A 26,098-nucleotide genomic window follows, 5' to 3' on the forward strand; every position below is an offset into this window, starting at 1 on the left:
AGGAGGGAGTTTTAAAATTCAAACTCAACTTGTTAAGCTCCTCGATCCATTTTAGGTATTCGACAACTGTTGATTGAGCACCTACTACCTACACCAAGCACGGAGTACTGCATTGTGAATGCCTTGGTGCCCAAAACCGACCCAGCTCTGCCCTTGCGGAGTTTTCTACAGTCTGGCGGGGAGAGGGGGTGAAATAACCTGGAAAGTAATATAATTACAGACAGCGATGTGGGTACGGAAGGAAAGATTCCAGAAGCTAGGAGGGCCTAAGAAGTGTGCCTACAAAGTCTTAGCAGGGGTAGTTAGAAAACTTCCTGAGAGGAGTGGTTTATAGGAGTCTGCATTTTGGGTTCTAAGAGAACCACTGGCCTGGTCAAGTGAGCATTTTATCAGGAAGAGCTGCTACAGGGAGTCTTGGGGAGCAGAGTGGCGAGGGGGGAGGGAGAGGCAGGAGCACTGCTGCTTCTGACCCAGCAAGAGATGTCCATGACCACCTGAGGCTCCAGGGAGGGGTGCTCACATTCCTGGGCCTCTAACATCACAGCTGTTTCTACCGGGGCTGATTGCACAAAGGATTTTAGGTGATAGAAGGAGGATAGACTTGGCCTGTGGGGCAGAGGGAGACCAGTTCCAGGAGGGAAGGGAGAAGAGAAGAATCAATGTGCCTCATGCAGCACCTCAAGAGAGTGATTCTTTCTGAGATCGGATCCAGAACTGGGAGGCCAGGGAAAGGGGAGGGGCTTGCTCCCCCAGTGCGAGTACCTGACAGGTGTGGAAACTAAGCTCTGCAAGGAAACCTGTGTTGGAAAGTGAAGACTGACCCCAGTGCCTCCATCCTACAAGCCAGTTCTTGGTCCAGGTCAGTGTACTTGGTGGATGAGGCCAAACCTCCCTAGGATGCTACAGCCTCCATTGTTGCCCAGCAGCTTTGGCCCTGCCCACGCCCCCTTCCCTGTTCCCCGGCCCTGAGAGCAAGCAAGGCTGCTGCTGCTCCAGGTGGACGGACATCTTTGGGACATTAGTGTCACAGACAGCCTGAGGTTTCTTATCACCATCCTGACATGGCCTAGTCTTCAAGGGGAGACCCCAGGAGCTAGCCCACCAACATGGTCCCGCAGTGCCCCCTCACACCCACCAGCCTGCCTCCAGGCCTCAAATCCTGACACTATGCCCCCCACCCCCACCCCGTCCTTTGGGTTAAGGCACTGGTCTGTGTTAAAGTGCATTGAGGGACCTTAACCGGTAAGTTTCTGATGGCCTATAATGTGATCAGGTTCCTCTGGGCTCTCAAGGTTCCCTCTGAAATGAGGATAAGTGGCTAATGAACAGCCCGAAGGCACCCCGAGGGCCGGGCAACCCCCATGGGGCCTCCACCCCACGAACCCGGGGCTGGCTGGGGGCTCTCCCGCCCTGTGGGTTCCTGCCTGCCCCTACACACAAGACCTCCGGGAAGACCGCAGCTTCCCCAATTCCCGGAGCAGCCGCCACGCCGCCGCCACCCCGCCACCCCCGCGGAGGTGCCCGGAGCAGCCCTGGGATCCCCTACCCTGAGGCCCCTCCTCCTTGGGCTCCTGCGCCTCGGCCCCCTCGGGCCCCGCGTGCGACTCCTCAGCGCTTGGTCGGGCCCCCTCCTCCCCGCTGCTCGCGCTTCCCGCCGCTTCCTGGGCTCCTTCCCCGACTTCCTCCCCGGCTTCTTCCTCCTCCGAGGCGCTCCCTGCTTCTTCCGAACTAGCCCCGTCGCTGCTGTCCTCTTCGGATTCTTCGCCCCCCTCTTCTTCGTAGGAGGCCGCGTCCTCATGGTCCTCGGGCATCCCCTCTGCGGGACGGTCCTCCTGCGCGCCCCCCACCTCTGCGCGCGCGTCCGACGCTGGGCTGGAGCTGGGCTCCCCTTGGTCCTCCGCCCCCTCCGCGGCTTCTGCGTTCAAGTCCGCGACTCCATCTGGCAATTCTGGCTCCTGACCGGGCCCTGGGCTGCCCTCCCCTCCTGTCTCGACCTCCTTGCTGGGAGAGTCCCCTGAGTCTTCAGGCTCTTGGGGCCCTGCTGCTGCTCCCTGCGCGGGGTCGTCCCCTAGCGCCTCCGCGGCTTCCTCGGGGACCTCGCCACTCCCAGCTTGTCCCTCCGCCTCCTGTCCTGGGCCCTCTCCTGAGCTGAGCTCTGGCGCCCCGTCCTCCCCGGGCGCCCCCTCCCCTCCTGGGGGAAGGGCGCTTGCTCCAGGTGGGCCCGTATCTTCCTCCCCGGACCTCGCAGGTTCCCCGGGGGGAGCTGACTCGGAGGCTGAGGCTTTGGAGAGGCTGGCTTCGGGATCAGACCCCAGGCCGTTGGTGGCGGGGGCCCCGGCGGCTGTCTTCTCCGAGCCCCCAGCCTCCCTGCCATCTGTGGGGTGAAGGAGCAGGTTCGTCTCTCCAGGGGCCGCTTCTGCCTGAAGCGCCCTTTCCTTCTCCTCTAGACTTGCGTCTCCAGCAGAGAAATGATTCTCCAACAAACTGCCAACATCTTCTGTGCCACCCGAAGCGGAAACTTGCAGTTCTAGATGATTAGAACACGATTGGTAAATGTCAAGGGGTTGGCACTCGCTTTGCTTCTCAAAAGTCTAACTCAGTCTAGCTCCTGTCTCCAGGAGAGCGGTGTGGACCAGCGGGACTGTGGGGCTCCTCCCTCCCTGGTCTTCATAACCGCCCTGCGTGGCCGGCAGAGCCTCCCTCTTGTTGGGAGCCGTGGCTCAGAGCGAGCAGCTGACCCATCCCGAGCCCCGCCCCTGACCCTGCCTCTCCAGCCTCCCCGAGGGGATGGAAGTTGGGCGAGCCCTTCCAGCCCTTCCTCAGCCTTGCTGGCAGGCATGTGCAGCCTGGCTTACCCGGAGATCTTTCCAGGATAGGACAGATGCATGTCCACCCCACCCCTTATCAGTTCCTAGAGTCATTAACCAGCGTGCTTTTTATATTGCTACCAGCAAAGTAGTGAAAACAGGTGTGTGCTGGCCAGATCCTCTTAGCTTAAGGGGCAGAGCACTTAGGGGATTACTTGTGGCTCTCAACATTAAGTCACACATCCATTTCTGTCCCCTTAAGGGCAGGCATTTGCTGGCCTCTCTACCTAAGATTAGAGGGGACATGGCCTGAGGAGGAAGAGATACACAAAACGGGCAGGCCTGGGCTTCCTGGTGGCCTTAGCGAACCCCTCCTGAGGGGATCCCCTTCTAAGGGCCCAGAGCTTTACCAGGAGAGCCAAGGGCACTGGGAGAGCAAAGCAGAGGGCAGGAAGGGGCCCAGTCTGTGTCAGATGCCTCTGTCAAGGGACAAGTGTGATTTATTTGGACAATGGGTCAAAAGGGAGGGTGGGACCTAACCCTTCTGCCCCCTCCCACCCAGGTTGGGACCTGTTTAAGGAGGAGACCCACAGAGGGCAAACATCGCCGACACATGGGGATGAGGGGACGGGACGGTGGGTGCCCTGCCTCAGGGTACCTGAGACATCTCCTGGTCTCCCTTGATTCACAGGACTCTTTCAGAGGAAGGAGCATCCCTCCTCCCTGCTGGGTACAGCGCCTCCTCTCTCAGGCCCAGCTCTGCCTCCCACAAAGAAAAGCCACTTCTTGGGGGTACCTACCCCTTCTGCCTCCGGGTACCCACCCCCTTGTTCCCTGAAAGCTGGGGAAGCCTCCAGGGGCCAGGAACAAATATTTTCTCATTAACCCTCACAGATACAACCTGCTATCAAATTCAGAAGGATGGGAAGTTTGGGTGCCTTTTAGTATAAAGGAGCCCACCTGTTGATATAACACTTCCCCCAACAGCCTTCACATTTGTGACCACATTCACCTCCCTTATTACTGTCAGCCAGGTTTCAGAGGTGAAGGTCTAGAGAAAGTCTGATTTGCCCAAGACACCAGGCATCTAGAGGGCAAGTGGAACCCAGAACTGCCTGCTCCTTGTCCAGGCCTTCCATGCTATGCTGTGTTGAGGGGAGCATAGAGGAACCCCTTCCTGCTGGTACCTCGCCCCTCCCTGCATGCGCCCTCTCTGGCTCCTGGATTGCAGGAACCAAGGCTTAATCCTCCCTCTGTTCCCAGAGGTGGGATCCTGCCTGACCCCCAGAAAGTGCTATGAAGAGGTCCATGGGGAGATTTGGGTACAATAGGTATTCCTGGTGCCTTAGTGGGGGAGCTGGAGGTTACTCATTAAAATTTTCTTTCATTACCACCTGAATACCTGTAAGTCCTGATTCCTTTGCTTGCATCTCTATCTCCACCCCCACCCCCGACAACCTCTGGAAAAAAATCCTATGGCAGGAATTTGGTTTAACCCAACAGACTGACAGGCCTCTGAGCAGCAAGATATATGTGAGATACATTTGTACAATTATTCAGTGTGCCAGGAATGCTTGAGCACTTTATGTATAAAACATGAACTTACTTGATCTTACTCAACTTGCTTACTTCTGTAAAACAAGTCTTACTCATCCCCATTTTACAGATGAGAGGACTGGAATCAGAGGTACTGAATGCCTTGCCCAACATCACACAGCTAGCAACTGGCTGAGGCCATTTAACTCCAGAGCTGTCAAGGAGATTGCCTGACCCTACAGAAGGGTTCTACCCTGCCCCCTACCCCATCCTACTCCCCGCCCCCGCTCCCCCCCCACCACCCCGTGCTACTCAGTGTGTGGTCCAGGCCCCTGCAGCATCAGCATCACCTGGGAGCCTGGTAGAGATGCAGAATCTCAGGCCCCAGCCTAGAACCACTGAATCAGAATCTGCATTTTAACAATTCATTTGTTGCATATTACATTTTGAGAAGCACAGTCTACATGAGCTCAGAAAACTGCCTGTGAACCAGTGGTTCTTGACACTGGCTGTATATTGGAATCACTTGGTTCTTGATCCCACGCCTCTCCCCCTCCTCAGAGGTTCTGATTGAATTAGTCCAGGGTGTAGCCCCAGCAACAGAACTTTACCCCCCAACAAAAAAAATTGGGGAGTAATTCTAACATGCAGCCAAAGCTGCATACCTCTGCTCAGCCAAATTATCCTGACACCAAGGCTTCTGCTCTTGGCCCCTCCGCACTCACGTGCCCACTGGAGGCTCCCAAGTTGGATGGGTCAACGGGGCTTTGCATTTGACCTTGAAATAGCAGTGGTCAAGGATTCTCCTCTAGGGAATCCAGCCCTTTCCAACAGGCCCTGTCACCCTCTACTATTAATGTTGTTGATGATGATGGTGATGATGATGGTGGTGATAGTGATTTTGATGGTGTTGATTATGGTGATGATGGTGGTGATGATGATAATGGTGATAGTGATTTTGATGGTGTTGTTGACGGTGGTGATACCGGACTGAACAGACTGTGGGTCTGACTGCCTGTGGCATTTCTAATATTGTCAAAACACCCTCTGTCCTGGTGGGGGTGAGAGAGCTGCATCCTCTGAAGGGAGATAAGGACCCCAGACTTTGGAGGTATACGTGACCTTCGCACTGTTGTGTATTTCCACGCCTGGGCCCTGGACAGGAAGTCAAGTTGGTACATGTCTGTATACACATTTACATCCATACTCTTCCCTGGTTTTTATGACTTAGTGCCAAGCTGCCCTTGCCCTTCCGCTAAGCAATTTGGAGTGAAAAAAAAACCCAGGGTGATGGTTTCATGCCCTGTGACCTTCCTTCCCAGGCTAAAAATAACTTCTCTGACAGAAAGTCTCTCAGTGGAACAAGCCATGCCATTGGGTCCCCAGAGCTCAATCCCCAGGAAGCAGCTGTGCCATTGGGCCCAATCTCTCCTCCAGGAGGCAATCAGAGGCTTCAAGATCCTCCAGTTAAACTCAGTTCAATTCTGTGAAATCAAACCCAGTGTCTTACCACCCACCCTGGCCTCCCTAGGGTCTTGCTGAAGCCCCCTAGCGGCCCTGGAGGAGGGGTGGGGGACGCAGAGGACCCAGGACATGCTGGCCAGTGTGAGAGCCTGGTAAGATGAGTCTCAGTCTACCCCAGGACATGTAGTACCGCACTGTATGTGCTAATGTCAAGGCAGCCGCCCAGGCCCTGGACAGGGTACGTGAATAGCAAGTCCCCAGCTCAGCCTCGGCGATCATGGGAAGGCCCCTGAGCCTGATAGGCTGGTGCCCCAGGCAAAGCACGGCATAAACTGGCTCTGCTTTCTCTCCTGACGCCCCCTCTGCCATCAGCCTTTCTCTGGGGAGAAAGCTGCTCCCCCACCCTCCCACAGCCTTAGCGGGAACCCCAGGCTCAGTTCCTCTCTCCTCTCTCCAGCACCAAACACTGGACTTTTTTCCAGCTCCTAACTCTTCCCAAACATTTTGTACAGACTCAGGTTACTGCGGAGTTGCCAGGGGACTTGGTGAGTCCACTGCAGAGGAGGAAGCTCTGGCTGGGGAGCTTTAGAGACTTGCCCAAGATCAGGGGTAGAGTTGGGACAGAGCCCAAGTTCATGGCCCTCAGTCTAGAGTTCTTTCTGCTCCCACATGGTTTGCAAACCATGTCCCATGAGATGCTAGGGTTCCATGGAAGGGCCTAGTGGGTGAGGGGAGATGAAGGAGCTGGGGTTCAGCCACCGCCTTAGTACTTCCTGCCCAGCAGCTCTCCTTGGGACTGTCTGTCCCACTGCCTAAGTCGGGTGGGGTGGGGTGGTTGACAACCACTCTCCTGCCTCCCCTGCCTTTTCCCTAAAAATTCCTCCTCTTGATCATTTTCTCCAGCAGCCCAAGAAGCCCCCCGTCACAGCATCTTTTCACTTTGCTGATCAACATGCACCCGGCACAGAGCTAGATGACATCTGACCTTCACACAGAACTTCATACTTCCCCAAGTAACTTCATGTTCTTCATCCCCCCCAGCAGTCCTCTGAAGCAGGGAAAGCAAAGATTATTAACTTCTCTTGAAATGAGGAAGCAGACACAGCAAAGTCAAGTGTTGGCTCAACAGGCCATCCAGGGCTGGGCTAGCACTCAGGCCAAGAAACAAAGCTGAGCTCTCTGGACCACAGCGAGTGGCATCGAGCCCTGCAGGGCTTTCCCAGCACAGATGCCCCATCTCCAGAGTTGGGTCAGTGTGAATCTGGGTGTTTCACAAGTTGATTCTAATGAACACCAAAGTTTGAGAATCCCTGCTCTGGGTCACCCTCAGTACCAAGTGTCAGGGAGTCTGTCTCGAGTTTGGAACTGGACCTCGGGAAAAGAGAGGTCAACACCCAAGATCTTTTGTTTGGTTGACCTGCTTTGGCCGACCTCTTCACGGACCAGAATGTAGACTCAGTTCCAGCCTTCCAAGTCTCCTTAGCACATGTTTCCAAGCATCTGTCGACGTGACTTCTCATCCTTTTGAACTGAAACCATTGAGTCCAAAGTCACACACAGGTAGAATACACCATTACTCATACATGATGATGCAGATGCATCATCAGTAAAAAAAAAAAATAAAAAAGTCCTGGTGGTACAATCACTTTCCACTTCTACCTCTGGACACACCTGTCCCTGGGAGTCAGGAATAGTGGTCTGGTCGTCCAGGGAGTCCCCCGTCTTTCACCAGGCTGTCCTCTGCCCAGACACTTGGACGTCTCATCTGCAGTGCCTGAGGTGCAGCGGAGGGCACTTCAGAATCAAAGTTCACGAGGCCAGAGCGGCAGCCCAACCCCTCCGTGTTCTAGATCCTGTCCCTGAGCACTCCTGGACCGAGCCAATGGCAGCGAACCCTCTGGCATCACATTTTTTCTTGACCTTATTTATAGAGTAAATGTTCACTGCTCAGGGTTCCTTGTTTCTTCACCTCTTGGATGAGTCTTCAGATGGCTTTACAGACGCTGATGCTGAAAAGAAACTTAGGAGGGAAGTGCCTACCTCCTCCTGGGACCCTGAGACCCTCTCCCTCACCGTTCTGTGGGCCCCTCTCTCCTCCCCCCAGACAAGGAGACCAGGCAGCCATTTGCGGAAGGTTCTTTGGCTTCCTGGCCAAGCTCCTAAAGTCAAGGCTAATCCCACCAGGACAGCTTGTCCCGGGCTGGACTCTAGCCCCAAAAAAGTCACCCAGGGGATATGACACAATGATGTGGCAGCAGTCAGTGGGAACCATGGGATGGGGGTCAAAAGGGACCTCCTCACAGACAAACTGGTTTGATTTCACTGATCAGGATCCTAAAACTCTGATAAGTGATTATCTCAAGACCACAGGGCTAGTTAGGCTAGTTAGCAGTGGGCTGGTTCTGGAACCCAGCTCTCCACCAATTCCAGGTCTCTTGAGCTGTCCCAGCATCTGGCCACTCCCCCACCCACCCCGAAATGAGAGGGGGTGAGTCAGCCTCAGACGTACAGCGACTTCTCTGCCTACCCTCTTCTTCCTCCCTTTGAAAAGGATGTTCAAGACTTCAAGACAATTGTTTTTAACCCATAAAGTCCAGAGATTGACAGAATAACTCCATCCCCCTTCCCCACCCCTAATTCCCGGGAATTACTGGTTTGGGAGGTACACAGAGAAATCGCCCGGGATCCCACAGCCATGGTGTACACACGTGCTCAGCACTGACGCCCGGAGGATTCATGAACATGGGTGAGCACTCACTTTCAAAAGGCAAGTACCTTTGGAAGAAGCAAAACACTAAGCCCTAAGCCCTGGGTGTGATTTGATCATTAAAGGGATGCTCAGCTTTCCCTGCCTGAAGTGAGCACAGATCCTTGCAGGAGTCGTTGGCGATACTTCCTCCATTCAGAGGGGCCGAGGTGGGTGGGAAGGAAAAGGAAGAAGGGAAGGATGCAAGTTGGATTCTGAGACAGGCTGAGGCAGGCAGGTGGTTTCCCCCACCTCGACCTCCTCACCCGAAGAAACAACTTCCCTGGGAGCTCGAGGACCACCTCTGGGAGGGCTGATAGTCTAACTTTGGGGTACCAGGAAGGGAGCAACCCACTAGGGGCTAAAGGAGTGTGGCTTCCCAAGGTCGTGGTCAGATAAACGCCTTGGGTTCAGGTCAGAGCCGTCATGGGCTTGGCAGGTGTGGGGGAGTAAAGACACAGACCCACCTCCTCCCCGAGCCAGGGAAGTGGGAGGAAGCTGGCTTGGTTCTCAAGCTCAGGAACCAGATCTGACACCTTTCTGGGCCAGGCCCACATCTCAGGGCTTTCTTTTGCCGCGAGACCCAGAGCCAGACTGGTCTCTCTGGACACCGTTAGAAGCCAGGAGAGCTGGGCTCTGCTCCTTGGAGCCTTCCTCACTGCCATGCAGGTTAGTATATGGGCTGCCCCTCACTCCCCACACCCAGCTCCATTCACCATAAAACGCAGAGAATGATACCTGCTTTGCCAACCCTTGCGGAGTATTTTAAACATCAGACGATGTTTAAAAACATTCTACGGGGAATTTCCCAGTGGTCCAGTGGTTAGGACTCGGCGCTTTCAGTGCCGGGACCTGGGTTCAATCCCTGGTCGGGGAACTAAGATTCTGCAAGTCGCATGGCCAAAGGAAAAAAAAAAAGCATTCTATGAACGTCAGGTATGATAATAATAATTTCCTAGAATAGCAAAGATGCCAGGCCAAAAACAGAACGAGCTTTGGACAGAAACCAAGCTGGTTCACCTGCACCCTACTCCCCTCAACCCCCTGTTTCTGGGGGTCAGTCAGTGGGCCAGGCAAGGTCTTTCTGCCTGGGGTCCTTCTCCCCTTCTTCCAGCTGGAAGCAGCTCAGACAAGGAGCTGTGGGCGCCTGGGGGTGGCCCAGCTCTCTGTGGTTCCCGCTGGCCTGGGTCAGGAACAGACCTGAGCTACCAACACTCCCGGGCCCAGACCTTGGCCTCCTCCGCCCCAGGCTAACTCCTGCGGCCACTGACTCCCACTTCCAGGCAGCCCTGAGTCACCCAGAAACTTCCGTGGCCACACTCGCCTCCCCCTCTGTCTTCTGCCTCCCGGGCCCCTCCCATCCAGCTGTTGAAGTGAGGTGACTCTGCACTTCGCCCCAATGCAAAGGCATATCAGGGGCCACATCTGTGTGAGAACGGGTGAGGGCCCTTCCCTGCTCTGGGAACCGGCAGCACGATGGGAGATAGGCCACTCGAGCTGCCCACGTGGCCTCACCGCTGTCCTTAAGACCAGTGAGCACACGGAGCAAAACAGCAAGCCCTTCAGGAACGACTCAGGTCTCGAGGACACTGCTTTGGCCACCCCAGAGGCAAGGGAGAGCAGCTCCAGCTACCCCTCAGAGGCACTTCGCTTGTCCAGCAATCAGAGCTGATGTTTCCACGGCTTGCAAGGGCCTCGCACACTGGCCGGCATGCCCCGACCACCGCAGCCCCTTCACCTTGGCACCGCCAGCAGCTCTGCCCACCTCCACAGCTCTCCCCACACCGTGCCAGCTCAGGGGTGAGGCGTCATCCTTAGCAGATCTCACCCCCAGGAGCCCCCGCCACCAGGTCTGCTCAGAGGATTAGGGAGGAAGGTCAAGCCAAGGGGAGAGGGTAGGGCAGCAATAACACACGAATATTCTGCCCTGTGTGCCTGGCCCATGGACCCTTCCAGAAAAACTGCCACCCAGACGCCAAGATGCCAGATCTTTCCACCTTCTCTCACAAAGGGCTTCCCCAAATTTGAGACAGACGGGCTCCCCAAACCTCATCTTTTTTTTTTAAATTTTATTTATTTATTTGGCTGCGTTGGGTCTTCATTGCTGTGCGCAGGCTTTCTCTAGTTGTGGCAAGCGGGGGCTACTCTTCATTGTGGTGCGCGGGCTCCTCATTGCGGTGGCTTCTCTTGTTGCAGAGCATGGGCTCTAGGCACGCGGGCTTCAGTAGCTGTGGCTTGCAGGCCCTAGAGCTCAGGCTCAGTAATTGTGGCACACAGGCTTAGTTGCTCCGCGGCATGTGGGATCTTCCTGATGCAGGGCTCGAACCCGTGTCCCCTGCATTGGCAGGCGGATTCTTAACCACTGCGCCACCAGGGAAGTCCTCATCTTTTTTTTTATGCTTTTTTTAAAATATAAATTTATTTATTTTATTTATTTTTGGCAGCATTGGGACTTCGTTGCTGCGCGTGGGTTTTCTCTAGTTGCAGCGAGCAGGGTCTACTCTTCGTTGTGGTGCGCGAGCTTCTCATTGCAGTGGCTTCTCTTGTCGCGAAGCTGCGTGAGACCAGCTCTTAGTTCTCTGAGTTCAGGACAGCAGAGGTCACAAGACTGGACCAGAGGAGTCTTCCAGCATCCAGGTCACAGAGAAAGGGCAGAAGACCACCTCCCACCTGCTGCTCCTTGAACGGTACAAACTTCCAAAGCCTCTGGAGCAAATCCATCCATTACCCTCAGTTATGGCTCCAGAGCTTGGACACCACAGACAAAGACAGCTAGAACACACAGGCTGCTCTTTGGTGGAATGTCCTAGAGATCTCACATCTCCTCTGGAAGCAGACTGGTTTCCGGTTTGTATCCTCAAGACACCTGAACCCCAGACATGTGGGCCCCACTTTCCTGGGGAGCCCGGGCTCCATCCCTCCCGCAGGCCAGGCCTCTCAGCCCTCCAGGGGGGCTCCCTCTCAGGACATCCCACCCTGAGGAAGAATCATTAAAGCATTTAAACCCGAGAGCAGCTTCCTTCTCGGGTGGGCTCAGCGTCACCGAGGCCCTGGGTTCTCCATCTCGTCTCTTCAAATACTGAAACCAGACGAGGCTCTCACCATGCATGAGCCTTCTCTTCCTCTGGCACCTGGTGGCCATGCAGATGGGCCATCTACTCCTTAGTTCTCGTGGCTCCTCTGGAGAGAGGAAGGTTAAAGCCAAGGGCAGGATGGAGAGCAGGGCAAGAGCGAGTGGACATTCCGCACATGCTGTCCCCAGGGTGACCCTTCCTGGTCATTACCATGGGCCCCACGCAGGCTCTGCCAGGCCGCACCTGAGGATCCAGCAGGCTGCCTGCCCAAAGGGCCTCCCGCTCCTGCCGGATAGAAGTCCCAAATCCCTGCACTGAAGCCTCAGCCTGGTCTTGTATTCCTTTCCCGAAGCTGCTATAACAAAGCACCACAACCTGGTGGCTTAAAGCAATAGAAATGTATTTTCTCCTGGTTCTGGGGCCAGAAGTCCAATATCAAGGTGTCGCAGGGCGCTGTTTCCCCCAAAGGCCCTAGGGGAGGTGCCTTCCTGTCTCCTCCAGCTCTGGTGGCTCCCAGCAACCCTTGGCTTGTTAACGGGTGTCTCCAATCTCTGCCTCCATCACACATGGCCTTCTCCCTGTGCCTCTATTCTGTGTCTCTTCTCCTTTTCCTCTAAGGACACCAGTCAGACTAACTAACTACATCTGCAACAACCCTATTTCCAAAACAGGTCTCATTCTGAGATGCTGAGGTTAGGACCTCAGCATATCTTCTCGGGAGACACAATCCAACCTGTAACAGGTCTGCTGACAGCCACATCACCACATGCCTGGGTCGCCCTCTGCTTCCTGCAGATCCAGCCGCACCCGGTCCCTCAAACCAGCTATGTCCCACCTCCCCACAACACCTCCCGGGCCTCACTACCCCAGGCTACACGGGTCCCCCTGACCTCAGCTGACTCAGTGTCCACGACTGTCCACACTGAGCCAGGTGACGCAGCCCCTGCCCTGTGTGGCTGTGACCTGTGTGTGTTGGCAGGGCAGAGGAGGGTGTCCTTCCTTCCCTTCTAGGTTGTCATCCCCTCCAGGGCAGGAGGTAGGCCCATTATCTCTTTACACCCCACAGAAGAGCCTGAGAAAGCTCTGAGCACCAAGACTCACACAATAGATGCCTGCGGCATTCTTTAAGAAATCATGCTCAGGACTTCCCTGGAGGCGCAGTGGAGCCTCCCTGCAGGAGGCTGTAGCAGGCTTGCCCCTGGCTCCCCATCCCAGGCCACGGCCCATCTCCAAGGCCACAGGAGGCCAGCAGGGCTGATGCCCATGACCTCCAAGAACATCGTGGGTCTGGGGTCTAACTGGCCTTGCTACCCTTCCAGGGGATATTTCTGGAAGGAGAGCACAAAAGGGTGGGAAGTCCTTACCCCTGGGATGGAACCCCAGTGGCCAGGCAGAGCTGCAGGTTCGGGGGGGGAAGCCCTGGAAACTCTGTGACTCTGGGGAGGAAGAAGAAAAGAGAAGGACAGAGTCAGGACCCGAATTTGCTCCACTAATCAGCAGTTGGGCCTCGAGCAAGTATTTTAGCTTTCTGTCCCTGTTTCATCAGTAATAAGACAGAAGAGAAAAATATGCACCCTCCCCACCTCCAGATTCGTTCTGCCTTCATTCCACTGCTACTGATGAAGCACCTATTGCGTGTCAGAGGGTGGGAGGCTTAAATGACATGTGATGGACTTCTGAAAGCCAGATACTACTAGAAAAGTATACGGAACTTCTATTGGTAGGATAAACTCTCACCAAGACACATCTCCACACAAGAACATATACACCGATGTTCACAGCAGCATTATTCACAATAACCAAAAAGTGGAAACAACCCAAATGTTCATCAATGGATGAATGGATAAACAAAATGTGGTCCATCCATACAGTGGAATATTATCAGCCATAAAAATAAATGAAGCACTGACACAGGCTACATGGTGGATGAAGCTTGAAGACATGATGCTCAGTGAATGAAGCCAGACACAAAACACCATATATTGCACGATTCCATTTACATGAAATGTCTGGAACAGGGAAACCCACAGAGGCAGAAAGCAGATTAGTGGCAGCCAAGGGATGGGAGGCTGGGCAGGGGTGGAACAGGGTAGGGGGTGGGGTGACTGCTTATGGACACGAGGGTTTCTCTTTGAGGTGAAGAAAAATATTCTAAAATTGACTGTGCTGATAGTTACACATTTCTGTGAATATACTAAAAACTATTGAATTGTATACTTTAAATAGGCAAATTGTAGAGTGTATTAATTATATCTCAATAAAGCTGTTCCAAAAATGGGGCTTCCCTGGTGGCACAGTGGTTAAGAATCCACCTGCCAATGCAGGGGACACGGGTTCGAGCCCTGGTCCAGGAAGATCCCACATGCCGCGGAGCAACTAAACCTGTGCGCCACAACTACTGTGCCAGCGCTCTAAAGCCCGCGAGCCACAACTACTGAGCCCATGTGCTGCATATACTGAAGCCCTCACTCTCTAGAGCCTGTGCTCCGCAACAAGAGAGGCCACCGCAATGAGAGGCCAGTGCACCACAACGAAGAGTAGCCCCCGCTCACTGCAACTAGAGAAAGCCCGCACGCAGCAACGAAGACCCAACACAGCCAAAAATAATAAATAAATATAAATAAATAATTTTTTTTAAAAAAAGATAAAGTATTAGGACATCCCTGGAGGTCCAGTGGTTAAGATGTGGCACTTTCACTGCGGAAAACTAAGATCCCAGGGCTCAGCCCCCCCCAAAAAAAACACATATGGGCTTCCCTGGTGGCGCAGTGGTTGAGAGTCCATCTGCCAATGCAGGGGACACGGGTTTGTGCCCCGGTCCGGGAAGATCCCACGTGCCGTGGAGCGGCTGGGCCCGTGAGCCATGGCCGCTGAGCCTGCGCGTCCGGAGCCTGTGCTCCGCAACAGGAGAGGCCACAACAGTGAGAGGCCCGCATAGCGCAAAAAAAAAAAAAAAAAAAAAGAAAAACATATAAAGCATCTACAATTCTTTTCTTTCTCCAAAACCTTAGTTGAACCTGTTGTCTACCTTCAAAATCTATCCTCAATTTAACTGTTTCTCCCCCACCCACCACCCACCCCCACCAGCCCTGGCCCCAAGTGCTGTTGTCTCTCTCCTGGACTGTGGAACAGCCCCTTCCTGAGCCCCTTGCCCCCCTCTGCACACACCCTCCAACGCTGCCCACCCCCACCCGTCTCTGTCTCTTTGCTTCGCTCTTCCGGGGAGTGTCAGGCCCCCCTTCCTCCCTGTGCTGTGCTTTCTGCTGGGAATGCTCCCCACATAACTGCCTAGCTCTCTCCCCTCCTTCCCTGAGTCGTGGCTTCTGGTCACCTTCTCTACCAGGCCTCCCAGCCACCCTGGTGAGGCTACCTCCCAACCCAACTTCCCCTCTTTCCATCCTAGTCTCTTTCTCAGCTGCACCTATAAATGTATAATGAACTAGATAACTTACTTATCTGGTTTCTTGTCTATCAGAGAATTTTGTATCCCAGCACCTGAACAGCCATTGGATGGATGGATGGATGGTGGCAAAACATGAGGCCTTCCCTTAACTCAGAAAGTTCAAAGTTCCAGAAGACAGGAGATTCAGGACCAGGATTCAGAACCAGAGAAGTACCCATGGGCGGGGTCACTTTACCTGCCCAGTCCTATTATTTTGTGATCAAAGGGTTCTAGGAGTATCTGCCTTACCAGCTCAGGAGGTTGCTGTGATAACCACCATCTGGATTCCTAAATATAAAGATCCTCCCCTTAAAGAAATAGCAGCTAATTGGAGGGGTGGCGGGCAGGCAGGAAGAGAGAACCCGCTTCCTGGCGGCAGACTTTCAGTGCCAGGCAGGGATGTGGACCCCGGGGGCTCATCGTAGGAGCTCCTGGGGTAGGGGGGTTAGGGCATTTTGGGTGCAAACTGGATTCACTGGTGAGCATTTCTGGAAAGGCGAGGGGCCCCTGGAGACCTGCCCCCACCCCTGTGCTCCTCCAGAGCCAGGACAAACCACAGAGAGAGCCACAGAGCCACAGTCACCAGCTCCCAGAGCTGGCCGACACGCCAGTCTCTGGGTTGGGGACCCCTAACTCCACTGTGAGGAGACCCAGACACCTTCCAGCTAGGGGTTCCTGCCGGCAAGGAGAGCATAGGAAGGCAGAGGCCGAGAGGTGGACCCCTCGTGGATGGCGGCAGAGGGTCACCGGGAAGTTCTGTCTCCAAGTGGGGTCTGCAGAGTAGTAGGAGGGGCCTGCATCCTGCTCCTCCCCTGCCGAGCACGTAGGAGACAGTGAGGGGCTGGGTGCTGGCGCTCACTCCCCAGGAGAGTTTCTGGGTTCTCAGCTCACCGCTCTCCCCATCACACAACCAGCAGGAAACCAGACCCCCTGCCCTCAGCACATGCCTATTCCTGGAAAATTCTCCCCACTGTCCTCCCCAGCACCACCGCTAGGCTAGGTGCTGCTCCTGGAATCCCCTGCCCCTGGCCAGCTGTCCATCCATTCATTCAACACACTTGTCCAGGGAGTGTCAGCAGAGCTCCAGATTAGCCGCTGGTGCAATCGCATAGGCTGTGGGGCCCGAGAGAGGACCAAGGAAACAGGTGCGACCACCTGGGAGAGAGACAAGAACAATCTGTTCATAGCCAGCAACTGCTCAGCAGCCTGGGTCCAGGGCTAAGGAACCGTAGTGGTTGAAGAGCGTCCCATCTGGAACCTCAGGATGTGATATGATTTGGAAATAGTGTCTGTGCGGAGGTAATTAGTCAAGATGAGGTCATACTGGATTAGGGTGGGCCCTGAATCCAATGACTGGTGCTCTTATAAGAGGAGGAGAGGGCTTCCCCGTTGGCTCAGTGGTTAACAATCCGCCTGCCAATGCAGGGGACAGGGGTTCGAGCCCTGGTCTGGAAAGATCCCACAAGCCGTGGAGCAACTAAGCCCGGGAGCCGCAACTACTGAGCCTGCCCTCTAGAGCCCGTGCTCCCCAACAAGAGAAGCCACCGCAATGAGAAGCCGCGCACCTCAACGAAGAGTAGCCCCCGCTCGCTGCAACTAGAGAAAGCCCGTGTGCAGCAACGAAGACCCAACGCAGCCAAAAATAAATTAATTAATTTAAAAAATATATATATATATTAAAAAAAAAAGAGGAGACACACAGAGAAGAGGCCATGTGAGGACAGAGGCACAGATTGGAGAGATGCACCCACCAGCCAAGGAAGGCCTAGGCCTGCGGACCCACCAGAAGCTGGCAGGAAGGATCCTCCCCAGGAGCCTCCAGAGGGAGTGCGGCCCACACCTTGATTTCAGACTTCTGGCCTCCAGACTGGGAGAGAATACATTTCTGTTGTTTGAAGCCACCTAGTTTGGAGTCATTTGTTATGGCAGCCCCAGGAAAATGATATAGGAGCCAACACCTAACTCAGCCCTACAAAAGCCTCCTGGCCCCTCTCTTGCTAACTTGGTCATGCTCACCAGCCCCAGGGCCCTGTCCCCGTCCCCTGCTCCCCCTCTCCCGGCAAGCTCTGACTACTTATTTTTAGCCCCTGATTACATCTGCCTTATGTGGTTCCCTACTCCTATCATAAGCGGGGACAGCCTCCCCTCCTGGTTTGTAAGCTTTTTGAGGACAGAGAATCCTGAGGATATTAACAGTGCTGAGAAGGGGCAGATGTGTTGATGGATTCCCCGAGTTGTACAAGTTTCATGATATTTGAGGAAACCAGAGGCAGATGTCAAGCTACAGGAATACTGTCAGCAGCAAGACCCTGTACTCCTTGTCACAGTCCTTCTAACCTTAAAAAGTGTCTGAGATCCAAAAACATCCTAAGCATCCAATAACCATTTTCTTATTTTAGTCATATAACAACCCCATGCTGTAAATAGGGCAAGTATTATTATCCTGTTTTACGGGCAAGCAAACAGGTGCAGAGATGGTAAGGGGCTTGATGGCGAATTGTGACAATGCCAGGGCTTGCTCTGTCCTCAAGTCCCAGAGCGCATGCCACCCCCACCCCAGGCACACGTGTGGGCAGCCTCGGGGAAGGGGGGTCTGGGTGGAGAGGCCACTGGCCTAAACTATCCACTCAAAAACAAAACTGAGGCAGGAAAAGACAGGAGAAGGAGGTGGATTCGCCACAGGACTTCTGTTCCTGTCACAGCTGGGACCCAGGCTCCTTCTGCTGGGAGCCTGAGGCCAGGATGGGCCCCCCCAGGCCACGGCGAGGGCTGTGACCCCGCACCAGTTTTTCCAGACCCCTTCCCGGGTCCCAGGGAGCATTCCTGGTGTCTTCACTTCCTGGGATAAGCTAGAGAAATAAGCGATCTTCTATTACCTGATCCTTGAAACAAAGGGCAGAAGGAAATTCAGGAAAAACCAAGTAACCAGCAGTGGCTGAAAGCCTCTCTGGTGCGTGCAGGTGTACAGGGCAGGCAGCTATGGAATCAGATGCACTTCAGAGACCTAGTGATCAAGGTGATGGCTTTGTCCTCACCTATTGCCATCTAGGGAAAATTCTATGGGAGGCAGATGAATGGCCACTTGGAGGAGAACCAGGAGCAGCAGTTTGGGCAGCGACCCGGTGGGGGAGGGAGGGTTTGCTCCCAAACCCCAGGGCTCTCTCCTGGCCTGGTTGTGGGCTGATCTCCCAGTGCAACCCTCTTCCTGCGGGCCCAGAACTCCAGGCCAGACTTTGCCTGCACCTGTTTGAGCTCACAATGCAGTCCCCACTCTAGAAGGATCCAAAAATATCTGAGAGGGAGGAGAAGGGGAGGGGCTCACTGGAAGGGGCGCAGGCTAGAGTATGCTGAGGGCTAGGGAGAGAGCAACTTGGCTTGGCATTCAAGGCCCTTCCAGGGCTTCCCTGGTGGCGCAGTGGTTGAGAGCCTGCCTGCCGATGCAGGAGACACAGGTTCGTGCCTCGGTCCGGGAAGATTCCACATGCCGCGGAGCGGCTGGGCCCGTGAGCCATGGACGCTGAGCCTGCGTGTCCGGAGCCTGTGCTCCGCAACGGGAGAGGCCACAACGGTGAGAGGCCCACGTACCGCAAAAAAAAAAAAAAAAAAAAAAAAAAAAAAAAAAGGCCCTTCCAAATGGGCTCCAACACATCAGGGTGGTCTGATCTCCCCAAACAGGAGCCCCACAATCTAGCCAGAGCTGGTGTCAGCCCATCCCTGCCAGCGCAATGCTCCAAGCTCCCCGACTCCTGGCTTTGATCACCATACTCCACTGTCTCTGCCTCCTCATTCATCAGACATTGTCAAGTGTCTCCAGTGAGCGCAGTGCTGTGCTAAGTGTTGGTAATGGAGTGGTGAGCAAATTAAACAAATGCACAGCCCTGTCCTCTTGCAGCTGACAGTCCAGCGATGGTCCCCTTCCTCCCAGTGTAGTTGAAACCCTGCCCCTCCATGAGGCCAACCTTCCAGCCCTCCTCTGAACTCCAACCAGAGCTGCCGCGGGCGTTAGTTACATTTTTTTTCAGTGCATGTCATCTCCCTAAATAGAATGTGGCTCCTGGGGGCAGGGCCATAGCCCATTATTGCCTGCACAGTGTGGCCAGCTGGGACCTCACAATGGGCACAGCCTGGCCTTGGGGCTGGAGAGCTGGGCCTTTCAGAGAAGGGCCCCCATCAGCCTCATCTTTCCGGCCTCTCCCGTCAGTCAAGTGCCCACCTTGTGTGATTAACCAGCCCCACCCTTCCTCCCCTCTGTTCCTGCTGTGTCCAAATCCACATTGCACCCTCATGCCTCTTGCTGATCATGTACTGCCTGTCACCCCAAATCACAAGTCCATCCTGGTTCCCGACCCAGGGTGGGCTCCCCAGGGATGGCCACACCACTCATTTCTTCAGGACCCTCTGCTTCTGAGGAGCCCTCCTCTCCCCAGGACTGGCCACACAGCCTGTGCTCGTTCTGTGCCCTTGAGCACTCTCTCTGAGTTGACAGAGGGCTAGAGGTCAAGTGCTCTCCAGGTTGTGAAAAACAAGGACCCCTGGGGGAGGGCCCACCCAAGGGCCAGAGGAGAAAAGCCTCATCTGATCACTTAACAGCCTTGCAATGAACCTGGGGACCTGCCCCAGCTGGGCCAACCTCCCACCCGTAATCCTTCTGGGTCCCGGACTGAGAGCTGGACAGAGCAACAACGACTCTGCCTTCCTGTGGTCCCGATGACACAATCCCAGGAAAGACGGGCTCCTGGGATGGGGCCAGGCAGCAGCTGCCAGCCAGCCCCATGGTCTCCTGGTCTTCAGAAGCAGGCCTCTGAGCACACCCACAACCAGGCTCCCCTCCACACTAGCCCAGCCTGGGAAGAGCTGGAGGGTAGAGAGGTAGCTACTGTAGGCCCTGCCTGGGGCTGTGAACAGCTGACCTAACAGCTCAGGCATTTTCAAAGCAGATTCCGCCACCCAAGCCCCTCACGCTAAGGATGGGCAGCTCAGGACAGGCTGATCTGGAGCTCTCTGAGAAGAAGGACAAGGAAGCGAAAAGTGCAGGCTTGTCCCTGGGGCAGAGGGGTACCTGGGACCTTGACTCTGAACAAATCCTCCTTTGGGGCTGGAGAGGGATGAGGCTAAAACCAAATGGAACAGGATGTCACTGAACCCAGAGAAAGACACAGCACAGGTGACACAGACCAGGAAATGGATGTCTCCAGAAACTCAGCTAAAACTGACCCATCCCATTTGCTGAATTATGCTACCCTCTTCGCCTCCAGCTGAGGTCACAAAGGCTGGGGGTGAGCAGAGAGGATGGGGCCTCCTGAGGACTGAGCAAGGTCTGCAGCTGTGGCCACCGTGGCTCCAGTCCACTCCCTGCCTCCCTCCTTCAGGGTCCAGTAGAGAAAGCCCCGCTCTACAGCTCACCCCTTGGCACTCAGAATCGATGGACTATCTATTGCCTCAATGCCGTGATTAGGGACTTTGGGTAAGACCTTGCCCACCAGAGCAATGAGAAATTCCATGTTAGGGATGCATTCCTTAAGGTAAAATCTTCTGACTCTTTTGAAACAAGTGGTTTGGGAAAGTGACAGTATAAGTGTTGAGCCATTGGCCCTTGTTGGACCAAGTTTCAGGGCATGTCTTATGGGGGGACAGAGCAGGGCCAGTGTTGGGGGAGAGAAGGGAAACACCAAGAGGGAGAAAAGGAACCCGACAGGGCAGAGGTAGGAGTCTGAAGCCAGACTTCTAGCTCCTGAGTCCAGATGGCCCCTGAGAAGGCAGGTGAGGAATGTGAGCGGTCTTAGAGGGGCTTGGCCTCGCAGAGCAGATCGTGGATCCCCTCAGCCCAAAATGAGTCCCGCCGATGGGCCAGGGAACCACAGAGGGAGGCCTTGCAGCCACCGGCAAAACACCCTGGAGGAAACCTGAGCCCAGCTGCCTCTGGGCCGCGTGCCCCCCAGCGGCATCCACTAAGGTAATCTAACCGGAGTCTGAACACAGCGCTTTCGGGTGCAGGCCCAGTGCACATCTGCGGAATGAACACCTCGGGTGCGGAGACTGGGGTCGGATTTTGGGGCTGGTAAACCAACAGCAAGAGACCAACATCCACTGTGACTAAAATGCTGATTCACTGGCCATCTCCTGGCCTCATCTTGGACGGGACTGGAGACCAGGCTCTGGTCTGGGCCCTGCTGTGTGAGTCCACACATCTTGGGACAACCAGACTCCCTTTCCACCCCACAGGGTTCTTGGGTAGATCAGCTGGTTCCTTCCCCTCCATAGCCCTCCCCGCTCCATAGCAATTCCCAGTATAGACCAGGATCCTCACTTCCTAGTTCAGCTCCCTGACAGGTACTAGGGCTGCTGAGTGGACCTCGAGTGTATGGTGTCCCTCTAAGGTCTCCACGACATGTCCCCTCAGACCCACCTAGGACCTGTGCATCCCACGCAAGCTCTGACGTCCAGGCCACTGCATCCAGTGTTCAGCAGCCTTTGCTGCTCCTCTGCACCCTCCCACCAGCCCATAAACACACAGCCTCCTCTGGCAAACCCACCCACCGCCACCTCCTCTTAGGGTCATTTATCCTTCACAGACTTAACGTTAAAAGTCTCACTGGGTGAATGTGTTGCCTCCCTGTCCTCACTGAATAACATGAGCCATTCGTTGACAGTTCTCGGCTTCCTGGTGTCCAAGCTAACGCCTCACCTTCCACGGCTTCTCCATGAGACTCACTGCCTCTCCAGGAAGCATCCCTCCGCTCTGCTGTCAGGTCACACCTCTGCCTGGATCTCATCCCATCTTCCTGAAATCCATTTATCTTCTTCCTCTTCCCACTCCCCAGGGACCGGTCCTTGAATCTCTTTCTCTGCAAGAGCTTCCTTGGCAATCTCACAGCCTCGCCCTCATCTTTACTCAAACAAATCTCATCTCTGGATCCCCAGACCTGACTTTCCTCCTAAGCTAACTACCTCCATCCAGATGTCCCCCAGAACCCAAAATTCATAAGGACCCCAGATGAACTTTTAAAATTGGTTCTTTTATGATCCTGGTCTTTTTTTTTTTCTGGCAAGGTCATGCCAGCCGTGACCTACACTATCCTCAAGCAATATTTAAATGTAAGGGGTTGTGAGTCCAGCTTTAGATTGGATTTGGAGTAGGGGAGGGGCATCCCACAGCGGCAGACCCCACCTGTTCCCCCTCCCCCAGCCACCGCCCTTGTTCCAGGCCAGGAGGCATCATATCTATGCCCTGTACTGGCCCCTCAGACCAGGTCGAAGGAGGACCAGCCATCTTTCTCCTGTGTCCATAGGGATTAGGCTCCTTCCCAGCCCACCACACCTAAGCGAGCACCAAAGGGCCAGGTGGATGCAACCAGCCTCGTCGGGACCTTCTTCTGGTCCAGAATTCCAGCTCTGGCCCTTGAACTAGCTGTCTGAGCTTCACTGTCACACCCAGATGGGAGGCAAAGCCAGCATTTCCCAAACTGTGGTTCCACAGGCCACCAGGCAAGGTGCCCACATCTGAGGGCTGCATCCATTGAGCAAATCCAGACTAGTGCCTCACACAGTGGACCACGTGCTCCCTATGGCTCATCCAGCTTCACTGAGCCAGGAGTCGGGGACCTTGCTGGGAACACAACTTGCAGGAGGGCTGGAGAGGCTTCTGGGGTCTGCTATCTCCCCGGGACCCCTGAGCACATGACCTTCTCTCAGAGCCCTCCCCACGGTGGATCGTGGTATCTGGGCTGCCGTGCTGAGGGTATATGAAAACCGCCTCCTTCCGGGTGGGTGAGGAAGGGTCACGAAGGAGTTCCTGAGAGACCCCCATCGCTCATGGAGGGCCCGGGGAGCCCCAGTGTGAACCAACCTCTCGCCACTGGATGTCAGGGTGGGGCCAGAGCAGGTGGGCAAGTCTGCAAACCAGGGCTGGGCTGGAGGAAACAGATGAGCCGACTCAGAACACCTGCCATCCCCCCATCTCTGCCTCAAGCAGGTAATGGGAAGCAAGGATGACCCAAATTCGTCCTAACAAACGCCAGCAGCTTAAGCCCAAAGCAATGTTTTCTCAGCCCCTCCCCCATCCCACCCCACATGCTCTCTGAGGAGTCAAAGTTCAAAGGCATCAGTCTTGCCCTGTATCCTGAGGGAAGCTAGCCTCCTGTGGCCTCACGCCCACAGGCAGAGGGACTGGGGCATCCAAGGAGGCCTGTCAGAGAGAGAGCAGCTGAGGGAGGACAGAAACTCCCAGGTGGGCTAAGACTAGCCCTGGCTGGGTGTGCCTGCCATTGAATTGCTGTCTGACCTTGAACATGGCTCTCTTTCCTCTGGCTTTCGCTCCCTTACCTGGACAATGAGCAGACTGAGTAAGCCCTCTTGGGACTGTTCTCCTCTGTCCTTGAGCAGGCTTGTCCCCAGGCCAGGTCACTGAGACAAAGAGGAGGACCCCGAGACAAAGGACTGGGGTGGCTCAGGGTTCGGGGGGGAGGCTGTGGAGCCCATCACCCCAGATCAGAGGGCCACGGGAGCAACATGGGCACAAAAGAAGGAAGGGCAGCTCTGTACGGTCCCCCCAGGAAGCAGGAAGGGGAGTTAGAGAGAAGTCTGCCTGCCACCAGCGAGAAGCAAGTGAAACGGGAATGGAAATGAGGATTCAGCGGTGGGGTGGGAAGTGCAGGACCAAAGCTGCTGCCTGTGGACACGATGGCATTTACTGGGTGGCATATTTTAGGGGAAAGTCAACCAGTAGGAAGAACTGTCTTTATGGGGGTGGGGGGAAGCCACTCTTATGGCTGAAATCTCCCCTGGGTATCGCAGGAGGAAGCAGTCTTTGGGGTGTGCAATATGCAACTGGAGGGGTGAGAAAGCCCACCGCCGGGAAGAACACAGAGCCCAAGTCCTGAGCAGGGGTGAGGAGGGTGGGAACCTCGCACACTGGTGGACAACCCTTTCCCGGAAGCCAGATCAGGGTCACACCGCAGAGTTTGGGAAGGAAAGGGCCTGCAAAGAGAGGATTTTTGCACAAAGCACCCACCCGCCTCCTTTCCCAACAGCAAGATCCCCCAATGAGGCCTGTGGAACATTCCAGATGTCCAGTTCCCTTCGTGGAAAGAAAGATAAAGGATGTCCCTAAAAGGCTAAAAGTTCCAGGGCAGCGGCGTGGAAGCAGAGCGAGGTGGCAGCTGGGGCCGGGTGGAGCTGGGGAGAGGGTGGCAGTGGATCCCGAGCTCAGGATCAAATGACACGGCTGTTTCCATACTTAGCCACCTGACAGCCGCTTGGAATCCTCGCCACCCCAGCCACTGCAGCCCCACGGAGCCCAAATTAACTCAAGGGCAGACAAGGGCAGGGCCCAGCGGCATATGCGAGGCCAGAGCCCCCCACCTTGGTCTCTAATCCCCCAGGGAATGGCTGCTTCTCCTGCCTGCCACGGGCTCTCCTGCCTGGGTCTGGGACCTCAAGAAACAGAAGTTCCCAGGCCCCACGATCCCCAGCGCAGATGAAGCCAGCCGTTGTGAAAAGGCAAAGCAGGAGTCCGGGTTCCTGGGGGGTCCCCAGAGCACCCCTGGAGCATCCTTGAGAGGAACTCAGCCCCAGGAGTCTTGGGAACAGAGGTGGCAAAATGCTCGGGTACCCCTTCCACACCTATAAGTAAACCCCATGCCATAATCAGAGCCACTGCCTCTGCCACACAAAGTGCTGAGATGTCAAAGGAAAACCACGGCACGCAGGCCCCAGCCCCCTTCCGATGAAGCCCCCAGCCTAGCCCAGCTTCACTCGAGTGGGTCCCATTCCTCCTCTGAACTGTGTCCAATTTGGTTTCCAGCCTGATCCCCAACTTTTATCTCCAATCCCGTCCCAAACTGACCCCCACTCTGCCCCATTGTTTCCAAGCCGTGCCCCCCCACGCCGCCCTCACTCATGCAAAGCCAGGCCCCTGCTATCTCCACCAGGTGGGAGGGTCAACTCAACGACCTCCAGGGGCCCCTCCACCTCCAAGATCGGGGTCTTCTGTCCATCTAGGAGGCTCTAGTCTTGACTTTTGGGGTTCTCTTCCACAACATCTACTGGCCAGCCCTTGTCTCTGGCCCTGGCCTCCTACTCCAGGCCTTGCACCTGCCTGCACCTCTCGGGTCACGGTTTCCGCTCCCTCTGGCCTCCCCACGAGCCCCAAGTGCTCTCAGGTCTCTGCACCCAGTGCCTTCTCAGTGAGACCAGCTGGGAGCAAAGGTCTGCCATCAGCTCCAGGAATCACGGAGGCCTCATCCTCCATCTCCCGCCCGAGCCTCCCACCCCATGGTAAACATAAAACCTCGGGGGCTAGTGGGGGTCGCAGTCTGGCCTGGCCGACAGGGCAGGGGTCATACCTGCTTGTCCTGGGAGCAGAAGCGAGGCCACGAAGCAGCAGAGCAGGACCAGCGCCTTCATCGTGACTGCCAAGAGAGCCCAGCTGCTCCTCGCCTCTATTTATAGGGTGGGTGGCAGCGCAGGGCGGGGGAGAAGGGTCACACAGTCACTAGGGCAACTGGACGGACATGATGGGCAAGTAGCTCAGACCCCAGAGGCTGCAAGGAGGCTGCTCTGCCCCTGCTGCACCAGCTGCCTACCCGGAAGGCAGGGCCCCGTCTGGATTCTCTCCCCTAGCTGCTTGGGGTCACATGACAGGGGTCACGGGGCAGGGTAGCAGAGAAAACGTGGGGTGTCCTTTGGGTCAGGTCTGGGACTCAGGAACCAAGTCTTCCCAGCATCTGCAGTAACTTGAGCTGAAGTCTGGGCAATCAGTGACCTTCACACGCTTCAGTTTTGTGAACGAAGGGCTTATTCGACAGCCACTGACACAGGTTTTAGCCCCTCCCTGAAGGTCAGGAGGGGAGAGCCTCGATGGTTAGTTAAGGAAACCCCACGACCTGACCTTTGAGGTCGATGGCGAGGAGCGTCACCTTCCCAGGCCTCTGGAAGAGACAGAATGCTGACGGGAGGGAAAAAAGGGGAGGGAGGAGGCGCGTTGGATGCTCTGAGTGTGGTCGGTCAGACAGTGGAGGGACGGATCCCT

General features: G+C 55.4%; 1 protein-coding gene across 1 annotated transcript in view; it reads right to left on the minus strand.

Moving 5' to 3' along the window:
- Positions 1–25,669, minus strand: part of SRL (sarcalumenin) — a 36,033-nt gene extending 10,364 nt beyond the window's left edge. Inside the window, exons 1-3 of the mRNA XM_024123702.3 lie at positions 25,413–25,669; positions 12,992–13,063; positions 1,547–2,527 (exon numbers count right to left, since the gene is read on the minus strand). Coding sequence (XP_023979470.2) covers positions 1,547–2,527; positions 12,992–13,063; positions 25,413–25,473 — 1,114 coding nt within the window. The 5' untranslated portion in view covers positions 25,474–25,669. The remainder of the gene's footprint in view (positions 1–1,546; positions 2,528–12,991; positions 13,064–25,412) is intronic.
- Positions 25,670–26,098: the final 429 nt, after the last annotated feature.

This window comes from Physeter macrocephalus, chromosome 14 (assembly GCF_002837175.3).
Source record: "Physeter macrocephalus isolate SW-GA chromosome 14, ASM283717v5, whole genome shotgun sequence".
NCBI lineage: Eukaryota > Metazoa > Chordata > Mammalia > Artiodactyla > Physeteridae > Physeter > Physeter macrocephalus.